Raw genomic sequence first — 19,845 nt, 5'->3', positions numbered from 1 at the left:
AAAATATTGACAACAGGTGAGGGAAATGTACAGCATAGTCTGTTGGATCATATTATATCTTGGATTTTTTTGAAGGAGCCTCTCTAGCAAGCCAAAGGAAGAATGGGGGCAAAGGGGGAACCAAAAACATAATAGGCTATTTTAGATGAGGGAAGTTTTACTATTTTTTCCTTGAAAACACTGTCACTCTCAAGGCTTTTGGTATAAAGTATCATGTGGATACCTATCTTCCTTATCCTCTTGTCTTTCCTCTAGAATGGTGAATTTTCTGAACTATACAGAATTAACAAACAGTTATTATGGAAGTCCTAGATCATTAGTATTCTTTGTTTGGACTATAAGTAGAAGAAAACACTATCTCATAGATCCAATTGAGTAGACAATGATTTGTGTGAGAGCTTGTAAGGTAGTAAACTAATTAAAAAGCTGCATTACATCTGCTTACATTTCACCAATATTACCTCTAACAGATGGTAGAAAATAGCTTCCTTTTTTGGTTAAAAAAAACAAACAAAACCACCAATAACAACAACAACAAATCACCCTCTCCTAGAGTAAAATGTAGGTTAGTTTCCAGGGCAATTTGTTTCTGTTTAGCTAAAACCTCTTTTTACTTGTTTTTGCTTTGCTTTTGTTTTTTTCACCAATCTTTCCAGTGGCTGAGCCTGCTGCCTCAGTGGGGCTTCTTGCCTAGGAAGCAATGGATAGGTTCAGGAATTCACAATTCTTGATAAGTGAGGGGGTTTTTGAGGTGATTGTTCTTCGGTTGCTTTTTTGGGGTGTGTGTGTGTGTTTTATTTTGTTTTTTTTTTTTAACTGGGTATTTATTAAGGGTTGATTTGTACGATAGGTACCAGAAGTAAAAAACTACTGAGCAAAACAGTTAAGAAAAAATCGTAAACGAGGTTGTCAGTAGAAATGTGGAAAGATTCTTTTTAAAGTTATTTTTGGGTATTTATCTATTCTTAATGTTAAAAGGTAGTGAAGAATAACTGGTTGACTGGAGTAATTGACTGGATTAACCTTTCAAACAAAGCAATTTGCAAGTCTAGATTCTTATGCTAAATCATTAATAGAATATTTTTCTTCATTTCACACTTTTTGCCCTCCTAACTTAATAGGAAATCAGAGGTTTTTTGATAATTTAAAAAAATAACCCCTGTGTATGCTTTGCTTTGAACATTTCCATTTCACCACCATAGGCATACCCTTGTTTAAGAAAGTTAGGCTGATAATTGTGTTTGGAGATCTGTGTCAAGTTTCCGATGTATTTAAATAACTATTTCTTCATTTTTAAATACTCCTTTATTTCCTGCTTGATGAATTAACATTTAATTGTTATTCATGTATGACATAAGCATCTTTTAAATTTCCTTTGGCTGCCATATTATTATGATTTTTATTTTTTTTATTCTGTTTTTAGTTAACAACATTGATACCATGATAGCCTTCTTTTAATATTTAAATGTTTTAAATACTTCTGTATTTTATACTCTATCAAGTATTAGCAGTATTTTATTCCTTCTCCTGCCTTATTAATATAGTGGAGTTTTCAGTGTTTGTGGGGTTGGTTTCAGTGTTGCTTTGTTTGGTTGATTTTTTAATTCTTGAGGCAAGTTGACTTCATGATCAGTCCCTGTGAGTTAGAATAATATAGGAAATCGCATAATCACAGGTAATAAAAAATTGATACTGTTAGTCTGCCAACTGGAATATTATGGGGCTGGTTTATGATTATTTTCACTGCTACTTTTTAGGGATTGTTTTATGAGGGGAAGACCATTTCACCTATTTAGACTGCTTCTTCAGTACCACGAGCCTGAACTCTGCTCCTTTCTTGATACTAAGAAGATGACTCCAGACTCATATGCACTCAACTGGGTAATAAAGTGAAAGTAGGGAAACATAATGAAAAATAAATTTGTTAGAATTTAAGTACATGTTGCCAGTTTATGGAAAAGTAGAACAAGAAGTTGAAACTGCATATATTCAAATAAATTGCATGTTTTAATATAGTGTGGGCTTTTTGTTTTCGGTTGTTTAACGTAAGGTATGAGATCTTAACATTGTGTTTTTATTGTACTGGACATTAATTGAGCCACTGAAGCTAGGAACTACTTGGAATAGTAAGAATGGGAGGATCCAACATACTCAAAAATTAAGAAGCCATGACATTAGTTTTTATGATGAGCAGCTATATGGTTGTAAATATGGATAAATATTAGCCTAACAGGTCTTTTTAAAGTCAAATTACTAATTGTTTTAAAAACCTCCATGCTAATAGGTGTATTTGACAGCCTCATACAGTGCTACCTATGCCTTTTGGAATTTCGGCACATATATCTTAGAGGTCTTCAAGAATTGGTCATTTCCTCCTCACCTTAACTTAAAACCTGCCTCAAGTTGCGGGTAGTTACAAAGACACTTACCTCAATATTTTTTTTTATAAAGGTTGTGTAGCAGGATAACAATGTAAAGCAGCAAAATTCTCATGTTTCAATGCTACTTAGTATATGCAATACAAAATCATGATACCGTGCTTACAAAGGCAAAGTCCGTAAATTAATAAAGAAGTCTTTATGACCCATGAACTCTTCTAGGCTCTTCTTTCATACCCATTGGCTTTTAAAAATTTTTCTGTAACTCCATGTACTTTCAGTTAAATAAGACTGACATGAATTATTAAGCTGTGAGGTCTGTATTTGGTTTTGGTTTCGTTTTTTTAAAGGAAAATATTTTTTTAGGCTGCTACCAATTTTAATATAAAAATCCAGGAAGAATTTCCATATTCTCAAAATCTGCCTTTTGCCAGTTATCAGCTTTCAAAAGAGGAATCAGGTCTTTTTTTCCTACCGAATCTCCCTTTTTTTATATACATAATTTTCCTTAGTAAATACAAACTTCTTTGAAGTTTATTAAAAGTTTAGTGATTCATTAGGAAAAAATCTTGCCTTTGAAAGGAGGTAGGGAAATGACCTAGGGTGGTTGCCAGTCCTCAGTGTCTTGCTTTCTAGTATACAACCTAAGAAAAAAATCTTAAGCCTCATATTATATTATGAGATTACATTAGAATTCCTTGTTTAATCTGCCAAAAACCTTAGTCTATATAGAGGTATTTCCAATGTGTAGAAGTACATAAGGAACATTCAGAGATCTGTCACTGCCTCATTGTTCAGGGACATTTTGTCTTCAGTTGCATTTGACTCAGAACTGGGTAGATCTTCTTATGTTTTGTTATAAAAGTGTACTAGGAAGTGTTGAAATATTCCATCATAAGTATTTCAAGCCAGATACTGAGCTTTTGAAAGCTGTAGATCTGTTGATACAGAATTTGTATGCGTCAGCAAATTTCATGAGACCCCAGTGAAGCCAGCTGGTATGCATTTGAGTTAGGTGTGATTGAAAATACTGTCTGCCACATAAGAAAAGAAGTTCCTACCTTTTCTTTTATCCACTTTGAACTTTCCATATCAGAGAGGGTGTATGTTTAAATGGGAACATGGAAACAGGCAAACAGTTTAAACGATAATGAAAATTTTCTTTTTCTTACAAATATTTAATTACTCAACCATAAAGCATCATAATGTAACATTAAGTAAGTGGCATTGTCAAACACACATGCAACTGTGTTCAGTTAGCTTCATTCTACTGTGAAAAATGAAAAGAATGTTGTTTACAGGATCCTTTCAAAGTCCTACTTGCTAAGCTAGTTAAGTAAATATATTCTCTTATTGTAATGTTGATGTCATTGGTATTTAGCAGTGGCTATGAGCTAAACAGTATTCCAGCATGATTGTGTTATCTCTGGCTGAATTTTCAGAGCTGACAATGTACAGCTGAGCCTGCCTTCACACTAGGGGTATTTATTCACAGATAATCTGTAGCATTACTGCACTGTTTCCATAAAAATTGTTTATGAGAGTAGAACCAACATTCAACACATGGTACAAACGTATGTTTTAACATAATTTTGTTGGTTTAATTTTTTTAGATATCTTGTATCTCTGTTAAAAATGTTATTCTGAGAAGGTTGTTCCTGGTTATTTTATTTTCTCACACTGTTTTCCAAATTTTTAGCTTGGAAGCCTCTTCTCATATTACTGTTCAGCTGAAGTCACTCAGGCAATATGGGATGGATATCTACAACAAGCAGATCCATTCTTTATTTATTTCTTAATGTTAATCATCCTTGTCAACGCAAAGTAAGTGTATAGTTAATTCTTTGGGACATTCCTACCTGACATTGTTTTAATCCACTTATGTTTCATTTTGGTTTTACTGACTTAATCTATGCCTGTGACTTTACTGTTTTCAGAGACGTTATCTTAGCACAAGAATCAGATAAAGAAGAAATGATAAGTAAGTACTTCTCTTATATAGCTGCTAGTGAAATATTACCATGTAATATAATCCCCATTGATTATTTTTAATTACTCAATAACTGAATTCTTTAATTATTTACTCTGTGATTTTTCTCATTCTTGAATCCCCCCCACCCACTAATTCCTTTCTTACTATTCTTTTGCTGCATCACATTTGCCTTGTCCTTAACATTCTTTTCTTGAGTTTCCTTCTAGCACTCTGGCACCTAGTTTTATACATCAGTTTGGAGTACTTGAAACAATCACTGTATTTCCAAGCCCAAAGCAGCAGATTTCAAATCCTTCTTTAAATCTACTGCACTTTTTGCATTTTCCAGATTATCTTTATATGCATTTGATTTGGGCCTAATTCATTGTTCTTGGCTTCCCTTTTTCTGTTTTTATAGGATTACATTAAATTTCTCTTGAGCCTATTTCACCTGACTTTGTATGTTTTTTTACATGGCATGCTACAATATAATTAATAATCTCATCATAGTTAAAAATGAGGGTGCTTGGAATTTTGTGTCTCTGCCATATACTGCAGAACTACACCCTTCTACCATCCTGTACATATAACGGTGCTCTTGATAAGTACTCTGTTTTGGAGGATTTTCATGTTCAGCTCTCTTTAGAAAAGGCAGCTGGCTTAGTATTACAACTGAAAGCTAAAACTATGCAGAAGTAAGAGTGTGGTAAAAACTAATTTGTGTAGAAGGTTTACATTTATAGCAATTAGCATAGTTTTCCCATGGCTAAGGAGCATTTCCTGTATCTTCTCTTTCTACCTGGAGAACGAATCAACATTAATGTTTAATCAATAAAATCAATTGTGCTATGCCATATTTTTCATAAGTTATTTTATGATGTGAAAAAATGCATGGTGCTGCTTTTCTGTGTCTGAAATCATGGTGTACTTGTGTTCTTTGTGTATCTCAGAATTCTTAGAAACCTCACCAGCCAATCTCGATTTAGAAGATATAGAAGATCTCTTCTCTTTGGCACAATATTACTGTAGCAAAACTCCAGCTTCTTTTAGGAAGGTAATAACAAACTAATTTTGAAAATTTTTTTTTTTTTTTGGTAACTGTTTAAGCTCCTTCTGACAGTAACTTTGAATATTTCATTGTGATGGATTTTTTTAAACAATTTTTTTCATGTTGTTACTCTGGCAGTATTTACTGTTAGGATCTCTGAAAGATAAGAAGGCTAAGTGAAACATGTTATAGACGGTTCCCTGCAAAAATACCATACTGCCACAACTGCTTTGTAGTAGACTGCACGGCAGTCCTAGCTGTACTTGCAACAGCAAACAGGAAAAAGTTGCTTACTAGAGATAAAACTTGTCATCACTTGCACTGTTCTTGCAGTTCTTCCTTACTGTCGTGGTTTGGGCCTGATTGACAGCCAACCACAATGCAGCAGCTCTCTCTCCCTTCCCCTCCGGCAATGAGAAGGGACAGAGAGCCAGGCTTGGGGTTCAAGATAGGACTGGGATGGGGAAGAATCCCCCTTTTATGATCACGAGCAAAAGGCAGACTCATTAGGGGAAGAAAAAAAAGAACATACATTTATTACAGACACTAACAACACATAACAGAGTAAGACAGTGAGAAGCATTGCCACATCTTGAGAACACCTTCCCCCCACCCCTCCCTTCTTCCCGGGCTCAGCTCTGCTAGGGGAGTGTCGGAAACTTGTTCTTCCTGCTCCATCGTGGTCCCCCTCTCACAGGAGACAGTCCTCCACAAACTTTCTCCGACATGAATTCCTCCCACGGGCCGCAGCGTTCCCCACACTGCTCCGTCATGGGTCACTAACTTCCTCCGACTGGATTCTCTCCCACGGCTGCAGCCCTTCCCGAGCTGCTCCGGCGTGGGACTCCCCCGCACGCTGCAATCCTCCCAGTGCTGAACTACAGCAGTGGGGCTGCCTTTTCCCACGAGACCCCGGTCTTCTTCGTGCACAGCACCTTGATCAGCTGAGCAGGAGCAACAGGCCACAAATCAATGTCTGCTCCACCCTAGATCTCCATGGGTGGCAGGGGGGGGCCGCCCTGCCGTCTCCCCACAGGATACAGGGGGGTCTCTGCTCCGGCACACCTCCCCCCTCCTTTCTTCCTCCGTTCCTCCACTGACCTTGGTGTTCATGCAGCTGCAGCAACTCCTCCTCACAAGTCCCACTGCCCGTCACCACGTCCCTTCTTAAATACGTTATCGCAGAGGCGCAGCCGATTGGCTCAATTTCCCAAACAGAAGTGGAGCTGGCTTGGAGCTGGGGGAGCTTCGAGAAGCTTCTCACAGGGGGCCGCCCCGATAGCCCCCTCCCCTGCCACCAAAAAACTCCACCACTCACTCAACCCAGGACATTTACTCAAGATATCTGACTTCAGTTAATTAATGGATTAAAAGTAATTGATAGTCTTTGCCTTTGCCTCTGTATTTTCTCTGATATGGGTAGACAAGTATGTGAGGGTTTTTTTTGTGGGGAAACAAAAACACAACTAAACCCAGGAGACAGGTATTTCATTGTGTTGGCATGGTCAGTGGTGAGCAACCATGTTTGTAATGGAAGTTGAGGCCTTGTCATTTTTTTCAGAAAGAATTTCAGTAGATCAAAAATCTGATGACTGTGTGGACAAGGTATGCGTGTATCACACTTGATGTTTGTGATGTGGAGGATATAGTTTTACTTTAAGCCTTCACATCTGAAGACAGTAGCTTCAATTAATTTTTTTTTTTCCTCATGCTTTATTAGGACAACAACAGTCTCTTTGGCAGTAGCTTGCTGGGCCTCAAAGATGATGACACCGACTTGAGCCAGGCTCTCTGTCTAGCAGTTTCTGTGTCTGAGATTCTTCAAGCAAATCAGCAACAAGGAGTGAGTATATTAAACTACTCTTTTTTTTTTTTTTTTTTTTTCCCAATTTTATAGAAAAGGAAAAGAATCCCTTACTACTTTGTGTATCACAAATATTTTTAAGTGCTAACAACACAGATGAATATTTGCTATTTCAGGAGAAAGTATTATTGTCTTGAAGTTGTCTGCCTTGTAAATAATTTGATGACTGCAATGCATTTGTGCTATAGCAGCTGCAGCTACAGTACAGGGGAACTGAATACAGCTGATTTGAATCTGAGGAGTGGGAGCTTAAAGTAATACCTCACTAATTTGAATTGCTTTCCAGGTGTAGCTATTGTGGAGGAAATTTTAAAACCCACTACTCAGTACATTTGAGAAGAATGCCATTATGAAATATCTAGTTTTTGTCAATTAAAGGTTTAAACAAACAAAAAAAATTGATTACCACTATTTCTGTAGTGGTTAATTGCAGACCATAGGCACAGGGACTTCACTTACAGTATTTAAGGCCAATATATGGGTAATAATGCAGCTAGATTACAGTGTTTCTTATTGACTACTGGCTTTTTGTAGCAGTTTCCATCCCCCAGTTTCACCATGCATGCTTTTTTTTTTTTCCCTAGTCCAAGTAAAGTTAGACATCTGTTGATAACCTGTTTAAGTCCATGGGATATAAAGCTATCCTTATGTGCTGTGCTGAGTAGTAATGGACTGTCGGATTGGGACTTGAGTTGTCCTTTCTGATGTCTTGTTGATGTGTGCCCTCATACACACTATATTTCTTCTCAGTGGAGGTGAAATAATTACACTGTGTATTACACTTGGGTGATCCTTTCCAATGCAAAAGCTGATGTATTAATGGGAAATCACTATTAGTATACTATTGGTGGTCTGGTAACTGTAGAAATTGAGATTAATCAAATAAGATTTTTCTGATAGCTTTTAGCCCCTTTGAGGAGTTCCTGTAGTATTGAAATTAGTATTAAAATATAATTGAATGATGTACTTTCTTATCAATAATTACACAATTTTAAAAATTTATAACAGGCAAAATCTTTCTCTTTCAGGAAGGAGTAAGGTTCTTTGTAGTGGATTGTCGTCCTGCAGAGCAATACAATGCTGGGCATTTATCAACAGCATTTCATTTAGATTCGGATTTGGTTTGTATGCTTTTTATTTCTTTACTGATTTTTTTTTAATCCTAAATTAAATAGGAGAGAAAAATGTCTGTCTCGAAAAAACAAATTATCCTTAGTTTAGACTCTAGTCTGTGGACTGCAGTGTCTAGCTACATGATGAGGTTTCAAAAGTAACCTTCTCCAAAGAAGATGGTTGAAACCATCACCTTACTGAGAAGTTTAGTCCTTAATGATATTAGAATTTGGGATTCTAGACTTTGTGTTCTTTAATTAGAACTGGAAACCCATACAGTCTAAAGGCTAGACATTGCTTGGAGGAGAAATCTCTCTTTTAGCATCATAATTTCCAATGAAAGGTGTCATTAATTTTAACAAGCAGCAGCACTCTTTTTTTTAACTTCCTTCCTCCCCCCCCCCCCCCGCCCCCACCACCAGCCAGTCTTAGACAGCCCGATTGCAAGGAGCATATGTCCTGAAAAGGATTTAGTTTCTCCTTTAAAATTTTTGCAGTACAGTATGAGAGAGGAAGTGCATTAATTCTGGGACTGAGATGTACTATTGACTAATTACTTCATTAAATATTTTGCTGTAGTTTCCCTTTGATTATGAATTCCTAAATGAACATTCAATCATATTTTTCTCTGTTCTTTTTTTCCTCAAATCAATTATGCTTCAGCTGGTTTATAGTGTATTCTTCACTTCTAGATTAACCCTCTACTATTTCACCTCAGGCAGTCTATGGATGGCGCATAGAATTATTTCTACGTATATACCCCATAAAAGGCTTTTTTACCTTTCTTAGTTAAGAAGCTCAGTCCTGCATCTATTATTTTTACCTCTCTAATTAAAACAATGTTTTATTCGGTATTATTTGCACAAGTATAATTATATAGTGGTTTGGGTTTTAACCTAGATCAGAAGTTATTTAGGAAGAAACTTTTGCTGTGGTATGTTGGTGTTCCTCTGCTAGCCTTAACTGAACATCAAAATCAATAAAGTAGAAATAAACATTATAAATTAAGTAGTTTTAAAACCTAGTAATGTATGGAAAAGAAGTCCATGAAAACAATTCTTAAATTGGATGTGATTAGTTCATATGTATTTAAATTACATATTAGAATTAACTTCTGCAGTGTGTGTCAGTTGGTGTGGTTAGGATCCTTCATGAACCATGCTGGATGTAAGTCACCAGGTTCGTCTCTGGTTTTAGAGGTCTAATGCCAGGAAAACATTGTAGGGAATAATATTTGAGATTAAAATGCACTGATGGAACTTCAGTGCATTTTATACCCTTGTATGTTCAAAGTACACAGAATTTACTTTAAGGGGTGGCAATGGGGAAAAGCAGTTGGGAATCCATCTCCTTTATAGGTAGTTTTAGATAGAGGAAGTAGTGAGATTTAGCACCTATGTAATAAAGCACTAGCATTTGTCTTTAGGAAAACCCAGGCTAAAGTTCAGGTTGACTTACTGATGGCTAGTTTGTGTACTTGTTACTTTGTCATTTAATGCTGTGTAAAGGATAGATAATGAGAATTCCTTCCCGCCAAAACCCAGTTACAGGTGAACATTTCCTTACTAATTTAAATAAGTGCCTTCCTTACAAGAGCAGGTAAAAATTTTGGCTGTATTTAGAAAGTCTTTGGTTCTCCACGTCTTTCATATAGCAGCTTATTATTTTTGCATGAGTAACAGGCCTTCAGGAGACCACAGACTTAGCTTTTTGAGGGTACTAAGAATCCCCGGTATCTCTTTGTATTCCTGATGGTAATTTTTTTTCCAAATCTTGATAAGTAAATGAGAAAAAGCTTAGTGGGGAGACGAGAAGAGTTCCTTACTGCCACCTGTAAATTCAAGGTATTTTAAGGGGTTTCAAAAGTGCAAAGTTTGAAAGTGTTGTGCGTAAGCATGAGCAAATATGGAAATCAGTCCCTCTCCCACATTTCCAACTTAATGCAACATTAAAGTTGCAAAGACTTTTTTCCACCGTTATGTGATGTCTGCAGAAATAAACTAACAAATGTTAGCTACATTTCTTTCTTGTGGAGAGCAAGGTGGAAAGAGGAAGTAAAGGACCATTGTCACTGTTCTTCACATAACATGAGGTCTGGGTCTGACTGTCTTTTAGGTGGGTGTGTGTCTTTGTGCAGTGTTTTGACCAGTTGCTCAACAAATCATAACTGTTTTCAAAGTGTTTATCTCTTCACAAGTTGTGTTACAGTATGTTGGTGTCAAACAGCACTTCTTGTTTGTTTATTCCACAGATGCTTCAAAACCCCTCAGAATTTGCACAATCTGTGAAATCCCTATTAGAAGCACAAAAGCAATCTATTGAGTCTGGCTCCATAGCTGGTGGGGAACATCTCTGCTTCATGGGAAGTGGCAGGGAAGAAGAAGATATGTATATGAACATGGTGCTAGCACACTTCTTACAGGTACAGTTATATTGCTGTTGATTTTAATAGCTGAAATAAAGTATGTCTGTACGTATCATTGGTACTAGGTGGCAAAATATTTTCCTCTTAAAGCCTTAACTGTTTTTTACAGTCCTCAGGTTTACATTTTTTATTAAATTAGCCCATGTTTTATTACCATGTTTGCCAAACTTATTCCACAGATTTTTGCTTCAACCAAAAATGTCTTTTCTGTTGCAGAAAAATAAGGAGTATGTAAGCATTGCCAAAGGAGGATTTATGGGTAAGCTTATTAATAATGAGCTTTAACTTGAGAAAATGTGATATCTTAATGCTGTTAATATTTTTATTAGGGTTTGGCAAGAAATGAGATAAATGAATAGCAAATAGGTCTCATTTTTGTTTTGTGTAAGTCAACACTCTGCACTTGCACAGTTGTGGTTAACTATTATGGCTTACCCACATTTCTGAATGGTTAAAAATTAGTACAGGAAGTGGGGAAATTCCCTCTTTCTTCTAACATAATTCTTGATGTTTAGCCTCTAGATTACAGATCCATATGAAGATGCTACTTCATAATTACTATTAATTGTTGTGTTTTCTTAAATCAACATTTCATAATTCTACAGTTTATTTTGCTAGAATCAATCAGGCTCTACAGCAGTAGAGACATCTGTGCTACAATATGAGTACAGAGGCTTTACTGGTTAATATGTGCAGTGTCATAAAAGCTTATAGTTAGGATCAAATCAGTGACTTATTTCTATTTGCTGGTGTATTTTAACTGTTTTCTTTACTAAAATAAAGATTGTCCTCATGCCTTTGTACTACTGAAAGAAAAGCCAGGGATGATTATAGCGGTATCTGAAATTATCTGTTTCATTAAATCATGTGGAGCAAAAATTGTTACTGGTTTAGTCTTGGATATACAGTATTTTCATCAACAGACTAATTCCAATGTAGTTATGAACATTTTTTAATGGCCTTTTAATAGCCCTCCAGCAGCACTTAGCAGATATCAATGTGGAAGGACCAGAAAATGGATATGGCCACTGGATTGCTAGTACCTCAGGCTCAAGAAGTAGCATAAACTCCTCTGTTGATGTAAGTGAATTTTAAGCTCAAGTGGTATAGCGGGATGGGAGCCCCAGGCGTACTGAATTTTTTTCTTCATATTCTTCATTCTGTTCTGTAAAATGCATTACTGCAACTCATGATTGTTTTCAGTTGTGCGTTTAATTTCAAACTATATTCACTGTCCAGTTGGAGGTGACCTAAACATTTTTATCCTCTTGAGGGGAAGAGCTTGTAGAGAAGAACTTGCTGTAGTCATTCTCCAGCAGAATATATGTAATGGACAATTCTCTTGCTGGCTCTTCTTCATTTTGGGAATAAACTACTATAAAACTGGCATATATTTTCATGGAAAAGCTCAAAATCGTCTCTTTTCTACAGCTGATATGTTGTACATAGAAATTGGCTTTTCATTTGGATACGACTTATCATTAATAGAATTCCTTCCTCTCTAGATTTTCGTAGCAGAATGCTCAGTAATCAGGTTTATTAAGTTTGCTTTATTGGATTATCTTTACCTCAGATTTATATTGTTGCTGTCATTTGATAGAACTCTAAAAGAATACTTCATGCTGTAATTATTGTTCTGCTGAGTACCAAAAAGTAGATTACTATTTTGTAGTCTCTGTTCTTAACAAACCAGAGATGAAATAGCATTATTTTTATATGATTGATCCTGAGAGGAATTACTTTTACAGGGTGATTCTCCTAATGGTTCAAGTGATGGAAAAGGAGTAAAGTCCCTGATGAATAAAATGACAGTTGCTTTGAAGACTAAATCTGTGAATGTGAAAGAAAAAGTTATTAGTTTTATTGAAAATACATCTACTCCAGTGGACAGGTGCGTTATTTATATCTCACTGTGAATTAGAAGTGAGGAATGACTTCCCATTTCAGGTGGCTCTTTTGTAAATGTGAAGACTGTGCTATTTAGGAAAAAAAGTTATCTTCCCGTTTCAGCTTTTAGATTTCCTACCCCTACCCTCCTCACAACTTCTCGTGGCACCATAAGCCTACTGCGCTGCCTTACTATTGCAAGAGCAGTATGAGCAGCTTTTTCTCTGGAATGTTTATCTAGAATTTGCCACTGCATGGTTAGTTTGACTTCTTATAATGTGTCAGCTCTGTATTCAGTCTAAAAGTCAAGAATCGTTTCACTTTTATTTCAGTTCTTCCCCATCCTGACTCTAATGGAGTGGGTGAATGACAGAAGGATTCTGGATGGGGTTTTTCCTTTGGTTGGTTTTGTTCTGTTTTGGTCTTTTTACTGCCCCATCTTGCCAAGTTGAGGTTAACTTTTTTTGAAGATTTTGATTTTTCAAGTCCTGATGTAAAGCTGCTTTTCAAACCCAGAATCCACTCTTGTTCATTTTTTTGTATCTTCAAGTAGAGCTGGGAATGAGAATGTGCAAACATGTTAAAAGACACTTTCGGAGTTGGAAGTCATCATTCCCAATATCTATCTTAACTAGACAAAAGAATAACAGCTTTCATCTGTCAGAGCTTTAATTGAATACTCTGGTTTAGAGTTCTTTAAAATACAGCCTTTGTAGTTGTAAGTTGCTAAGACATTGATATTCAATAATTTTACAGACCTAGTGTTTGTTTGATAGCAGGATTTAAAATACATGCCAAATGAGCAGTAGTTTTTAGTAGTTTTGTACCTAATCAAAAGATACAGATTGTTGGGTTTTTTTGTATTGGAAAATGTTGTGGATTTTTAAGTTATTATTTCACAATTAGAGGCAAAAAATTCTTAAATATCATTTGATAGTAGTTTTTTCAAAAGGCTTATATGTATGCCATACATACCATGAAAATGCATCTTTTAATAGAATTTTCACAAATATTTCTCTATCTCTTAGGTAGCTGTCATGAAGCATTGCTTTTATTTAAATGCATCCTCTTTGAAGAAGATGCATTGCCAATATAGAACATTTCAATTATTTATCTATATTTTTCCTTTAATTTTTTTTTTTTTTTTAATTCTCTTGTTCTGTCCTCTGCCCCAATGTACTATAGAATACCTTTCAATATTCCCTGGCCAGACAGAGCAAGCCTGGAGCGGTAAGCTTGATAATTAAGCAGTCTGACTAAAACCACCTTTGTCATATTTAGCATGGCATTGCAATATTTGTAAGCATTGGTTACACTGACAAAATTGCTCACATACTTTTATATTAATTTAGGGGTTTTGAGTATATTAAACCTATTGGGTTTTACAAGTACTGGTCAGGGGACTAGAGGAAGAAAAAGAATGTATTGGCAGTGCTTTCTTCTATTAGTTTCTGCTTTGCTACTTCTGTTCTGTTTCTTACTATTGCTTTTTATATTGTTTGGTTTGTTGAGTTTTTTTTTTCACTTGTCATTTCCTATATGCATTTTATTAGTGACTTCTCCTAGTGAAAGACACCAGAAGAAATCACTGAACAAGTTATGGCTTAAGGTTTTAACAAGAGAAACTACAGTTATGAAAAGGTCTTGTTACAAACTGTTCATAAAGCATCATCAGAGCTTAGATATAACAGGGAACTGATACAGAAATTCTGTCTGGAAATCTGAAATTTCTATGCTTCTCATCACACAGTGACAGAACATGCTGATAGAAACAGAGGTACTCATCACTGGGAAAAGAAAAATGCTGAGTTAATAAGTAAATATGTCTTGTAACTCTCCCTCATCTTGTTCACAAAATTACTGCACTTCACACAAATGTGGAATCCCTTCACATTTGTCTCGGATTTATTGCCTTATAATTATTTCAGAAATAAAAATTGTGAATTGAGGTTATATAAAATCACTTGTGATAAATGAAGGACAGCTCACATGTAATCACTTTAGAACTTTGGTTATACTTTAGGAACTCTGTGTTATAGCTTTTGACCCTTATAGACTGTAAAAGATGAAGATTGGTGCTGGAAGAATTAATGAAGATTTAAAATGCTGTTTGGATTTTCAAGGATTTTGGGCCAATTCTTCTTTCAAGTAGTTTGCACATAATTTGAGATAGGATTTACGCATAAGCATTACCAAATGGTGGTGTGTGAGCAAAACCAATAGTAATGTTAACCAATATTGTTTTTAAAAAGAAAAAAAAATGGGAATATCCCAATAGCACATACTATATTTTGTTAATTTAGAAATCCTAAAGATCATGGGGATTTCTCCCCACATTTTGTTGATCAGTTTTTAGAATATGGTAAGAAAGTGTTAAAATTACAACTTGAAACAGTTGGCAACTGTGTTTAATAACTGAAAGACACTTGAATCTGTATTTGTAACCAAGAAGTTCTGATATATTGAGGTTATACTTCAGTTATTTTACTTGCTCCTTTCACTTACATTGCTTATCGTCTTTCCTTGAGGAGATGCAATAATAAATTTGCTCACACGATGCACCACTAGACTATGCTCTTAAGATTGCAGCTCTTAAAAACCTGGAATGGCATTCTTTTCCCATCCATTCAATTAGATGCACTTTGTGTTTATCACCAATATATTTAATTGTGCAGGTTTGCCACTAAAGGGAATTGCATTCAATTTATAACAGTGTAATGATGGCCTTCCATGCAAACAAGTTAAAGGAAATCCATGTCTAGTTTAAGATGTTACCAGATTTTTATAAAGCAGCTTTTTACTTTCTCTTGTCTTGACTAACTTTGATCTATAAACCAATGAGATCTTCTTTTAAATACTTTCTGTGTAATTCAATTTGACTCTATTTAAATGTGCTTCTTCTTACTCAATTGGTTATGTATTACTAAAGCATATTTACAAAAGCCTCCACATAGAAGCACTGTTCTCTTGAATTGTCAGTGTCATTGATGCTTATTGTCTTAAACACTAATGAGCATGTTTTTGTATGTTTATTTTTTGTTTCATTGTAGAATGCATTTCTGGTCTTTTTCCTATTAAACATTGCCTTGTTTTGTCTACATTAGTAAATTTTAGCCATACAAAATGTAGGTTTCTTTTTTAACTTATGAATATGCCTTCAGGTATACATAAGTACTAGCATTCACACATATCTTTCTAAAGAGGTTACCTCTCCAGTTTGGTTGTACAGCAGAAGCAAACTGGAGTTCGTGAATATACTTAAAACAGGAACCAGAGCTTATAGTTTATAGGAAATATGAATACACATTATGGGGAGGAAGGTTAAAGAAATTGAAATGGGGAGGAAGTGTAAAGAAATTGAAATGTGGGGGACAGGCATGTTTTGGTTATGTTTTGGGTTCTAAGTGCTAAAATTATGAACTGTTTATTTTTTTTCAGCAATTACCTATTCTGTGACTTTATGAACCTTTAGGTTTTCTCATGTTTTTTAGGTATTCTCAGCAGCTGAGGGCCAGAACTTTTTAACATGAGAGCTGTGACGGTGTAATCACAGCACTCAGAGCTGGAGCTTTAAAACATTTCAGGATTTGCAACTGTTACTGTCAAACATTAAGGCTCAGTTGTGTATGTCATTTAATATGATCTATACGAGTGTGATTAAATGTGATTTTTGAGGTCAATATCTATGCAGAAATCCCAGTGATGCTGGGATTTTAGCAGTAGAAATTGCTTGACCAAAGATTTCAGGATTTTTTTCTCATGCCAGAGAAAAGTAATGGACAGGAAGTCAGAGTTCGCTCTACAGTGGGTGGTTTATAATAACCCCACTTTGAGGTGCTTAAGGTATTTTGTTATCTTTTGAGGAATTAACCAGAAAAATGAGTTTCCAGGTGTGTTAGTTAATAGTCTTAATTTTTTTCCTCCATCCCAATCTTTGTAAAACTGCCATGACTGTCTGGAAATATTTCAGTTTCATGCTAGAAACTTCATAGCATGTTGTCAGTTTTCAGGGGTCTAATGTATTTTGTCATTTGAGAAGCTGACCAGAAGTTCTTTTTAAAACAAACAAGTACTTCTTTTCACTTTATTTGTTACAAGTCAGCCTTGCCAAGTAACTGAAATACGTGCTTTCGCTAAACAAATTCCTTGATGGGTTAGTCACAGTTTCCTTGCAGGAGCTTCATGAAATTCTCTTGTCCTTCTCCACTGCACAGTTGTGTTTACATTTTCCTAATATGTTACTGGAGGAGTCATACTACCAGTATGAAAGTTTTTTTTTTTTTTCTCCCATTCCATGTCCTCTCCTGTCCTTTTCATTGCCAACAGACATGTCAGCAGCAGTGACAGAGTAGGAAAACCCTACCGTGGTGTTAAACCAGTATTCAGCATTGGAGATGAAGAAGAATACGATACTGGTACAGTAGAAGATTTTCCTCTTACCTACATTAGCATATTTGGACAAAGTTATTAAGTTTGGCTAAATCATAAGACTGTATTTTCTATCTTTGTCTTACAATGCTACGTTTTTCTCATTATCATTGATCCTGTTTATGGTGGTGCCTAGGACCAACCAAGAAACAGTCTCTTCAAATACATGGTAGCAGACTAAATAAAAAAGATTTTTCTGATAGGTACCAAACAGCCAACAGGAAGAAATGGAAATAGATGGGTTTAGTCGATCATTCATGTTCACTTCTTATTTCTGCAGGAAAGATCTGGCTTTCTACACTGGTCTTGTACTTGTAAAGCTGCAATTATACCGCTATTACTCACAACATTAAGCAAAATGTAAAGAATCTAGTATGGTTGATAGATCTCATGTTGAATCTTTAGGATTGGCAGTTAGTATAATGATCTGAATTTCTGAAAATACAGTTGGAGCTAGACTTAAGATGACTAACATGTGCACACCTCTCTAGTGTTCTGGACTTTGCTTTTTAGCAATTGAATCTATTAATTGATTCACTTCTTGATATGCATGCAGAATGCTGTAGGAAAAGCGTGCAATTTTTATTTAATTTTTAAATCTAGTTTAAAAGTTACAGGCAGAACTGGAACACCGCACTTTTCACAAAGATGTTTTTTCTGAGACCAGTGCTAGTGTTAGAATGGTGCATATCTACTCCTGTCCTGGTTTTGTTGTGGTAGTGTTAGCTCACTCCCAACCATCGTCATCTCACAACTCTGTACTCTGCTTCAATGTGAGAAGCAAATAACTAGACTAAGAATCTTTGGCAAAAAAAAATAATTTAGGAAGATTAATGAAAGAAATTCATAGGCTCTGGAGTTGTTTAAATAAGATTGATGACAAACAGTTGGTCATTGTTTGTTTCTATAAGAATTGGGAAGGAGCAAAATGAAAAAACTATCAGGCAGAGGCTTTGACGCTAACAAGACACTTCTCCAAATGCCATGTAATTAAGTTTGCACAGTTCTCTGAGCATCCATAATAGTGTTTGTCAAAGTCTCTGTGCTTTCAGAAAACCAGGTCCTGAAAGACAAAATGACTAGAACATATTTTCAATAATGGCTATTTGCTAATTTCTATTTACATTTGCTTTTAAAAACACTATTAGATTTCGTAATTGAGCAGATCGCTGCAATGATTTGAATAAACAAAGCCAGCACACATAAAGTGAACTGTACGTTATTTTGGTATAGAAGAATGCAAAAAGTGAACCTGTTCCTGTATATTTGTTTTAGTGGGTTTTTGGTAGTAAATAATTGCAACCGGCTATAATAATTGCAACCTGCTTTAGGTGGCAGTGCTTGAGTATGAGTCTTAGACCAGATGACCTCTAGAGGTCCCTTTCGTCTTCAACCATTCTGTGAAATGAGGATGGATTTTCTTCCATTCCTTTCAATTTCATGATGTATTTTTTCAGTGAAAAGCTTTCAAAAGAATGGCTATAATTCTGAATTGCTTTGAAATAAATAGTTAAACAAAGCACAGAAAATGGGCTTTTAAAAGACACTTTAAAGAGGTGTCCTTTGAAGTTATTTCTGGGAGTAATTTCTATGGATTTAATATAGTTCATTGTTTTAGATAACTAAATTGCTTAAATTCCTCTAATGTGGCACCAAGATTACTATGTAAACATAATCACCATACTTAGACATAAAAATGGATATTTTGCAACTATGTGATAACACTTGCAGGACTGTCAGGTGTTGCACAGAAGTCTGTGCTGAAAATTTTGGGTTTGAGTATGTTCTTAAATGTCCTTAGAAAAGGAGGTGAACCCAAAGACAGCAATTTTTGCTAATGATCCAATGTTATTCAAGGTAGTAAGGACAGACTGAAGAACTGAAGGAGTCTTTTGCTAGTCTGAGGGACTGGGCAGTAAAATGACAAACAAAATTTATACTGAATTTATGTGAGGTGAGAAAGACATGAAAAAAAAAAAAAAAGTTCTAGTTTCAGACTGATTTGGCTGTGTCCAGGAGCAGTAGGTTTATAAGTAAGTGCTGATTAGCAGTCAGAAAAGCAAATCAAATGCTAGGAATTACAAGGAAAGGAACAGAGAATAAAATAGAGGTCATTATGTCACTGTATTTAAACCTGTGGTTCACCCACACATTGAATATTGCATGTCTTGATCATCTACATCAGAAACAGTATGTTTGAACAGGAGAATATTCAGAGAAGGATAGGAAGGGTGAGGAAGAATGTGAAGTGTCTTTTACAACAGACATAACTGAGTATTAGAACTTTTGTTACTTGATATAGGTAATTTAAGGGAGGAAGAGTGGCCCACAAAAAACAATACCTGGCCTGGAAAGGGATCAACGCATGTTTATTTTTTCTTGCACAAGAAACTAGAAGCCAAAAGAGGAGGTTTTCCTGGAATGTAGTTGACATGTTTTTGCTACTCCTTGTCAAAAAAAACTGGTGTAAATTTTTTGTCCAGAAGTCTCGAGAAGTCCATGTAAAAGAAATCTATTAAACTTTACCAAATGTACAAATCAGACCAGCCAGAGAAATCCCCCAAGCTGAAAATAGTTGTATGCTAAGAGAGAACTGAAAGAGAAAGACCAGATGTGCATACCTTTTTCTTTCTTACCTCTGAACAGTTGTTTATGGCTAGGTGGACCTTGGTTTGAACCACTATGGGTTTAAGTGAGTTGAAAAGTTGTCTCATGTTGTGTGAAAAGCTT

The 19,845-nt window shown here is 35.6% G+C and overlaps 1 protein-coding gene across 2 annotated transcripts in view; it reads left to right on the top strand.

Moving 5' to 3' along the window:
- TBC1D23 (TBC1 domain family member 23) overlaps window positions 1-19,845 on the top strand; it is a 38,464-nt gene that overhangs the window by 14,199 nt on the left and 4,420 nt on the right. Inside the window, exons 5-16 of one of the 2 annotated variants that reach the window (XM_033005281.2) lie at window positions 1,758-1,881; window positions 4,078-4,202; window positions 4,316-4,359; window positions 5,301-5,404; window positions 7,119-7,241; window positions 8,291-8,383; window positions 10,627-10,797; window positions 11,017-11,059; window positions 11,771-11,880; window positions 12,549-12,691; window positions 13,873-13,917; window positions 17,014-17,102. In XM_033005281.2, coding sequence (XP_032861172.1) covers window positions 1,758-1,881; window positions 4,078-4,202; window positions 4,316-4,359; window positions 5,301-5,404; window positions 7,119-7,241; window positions 8,291-8,383; window positions 10,627-10,797; window positions 11,017-11,059; window positions 11,771-11,880; window positions 12,549-12,691; window positions 13,873-13,917; window positions 17,014-17,102 — 1,214 coding nt within the window. The remainder of the gene's footprint in view (window positions 1-1,757; window positions 1,882-4,077; window positions 4,203-4,315; window positions 4,360-5,300; window positions 5,405-7,118; window positions 7,242-8,290; window positions 8,384-10,626; window positions 10,798-11,016; window positions 11,060-11,770; window positions 11,881-12,548; window positions 12,692-13,872; window positions 13,918-17,013; window positions 17,103-19,845) is intronic. The other variant, XM_033005282.2, reaches the window with a different exon arrangement.

The sequence above is a fragment of the Tyto alba genome, unplaced genomic scaffold (genome assembly GCF_018691265.1).
Source record: "Tyto alba isolate M040663 unplaced genomic scaffold, T.alba_DEE_v4.0 Super-Scaffold_14, whole genome shotgun sequence".
NCBI lineage: Eukaryota > Metazoa > Chordata > Aves > Strigiformes > Tytonidae > Tyto > Tyto alba.
This window is presented reverse-complemented; position numbering and strand designations above follow the sequence as displayed.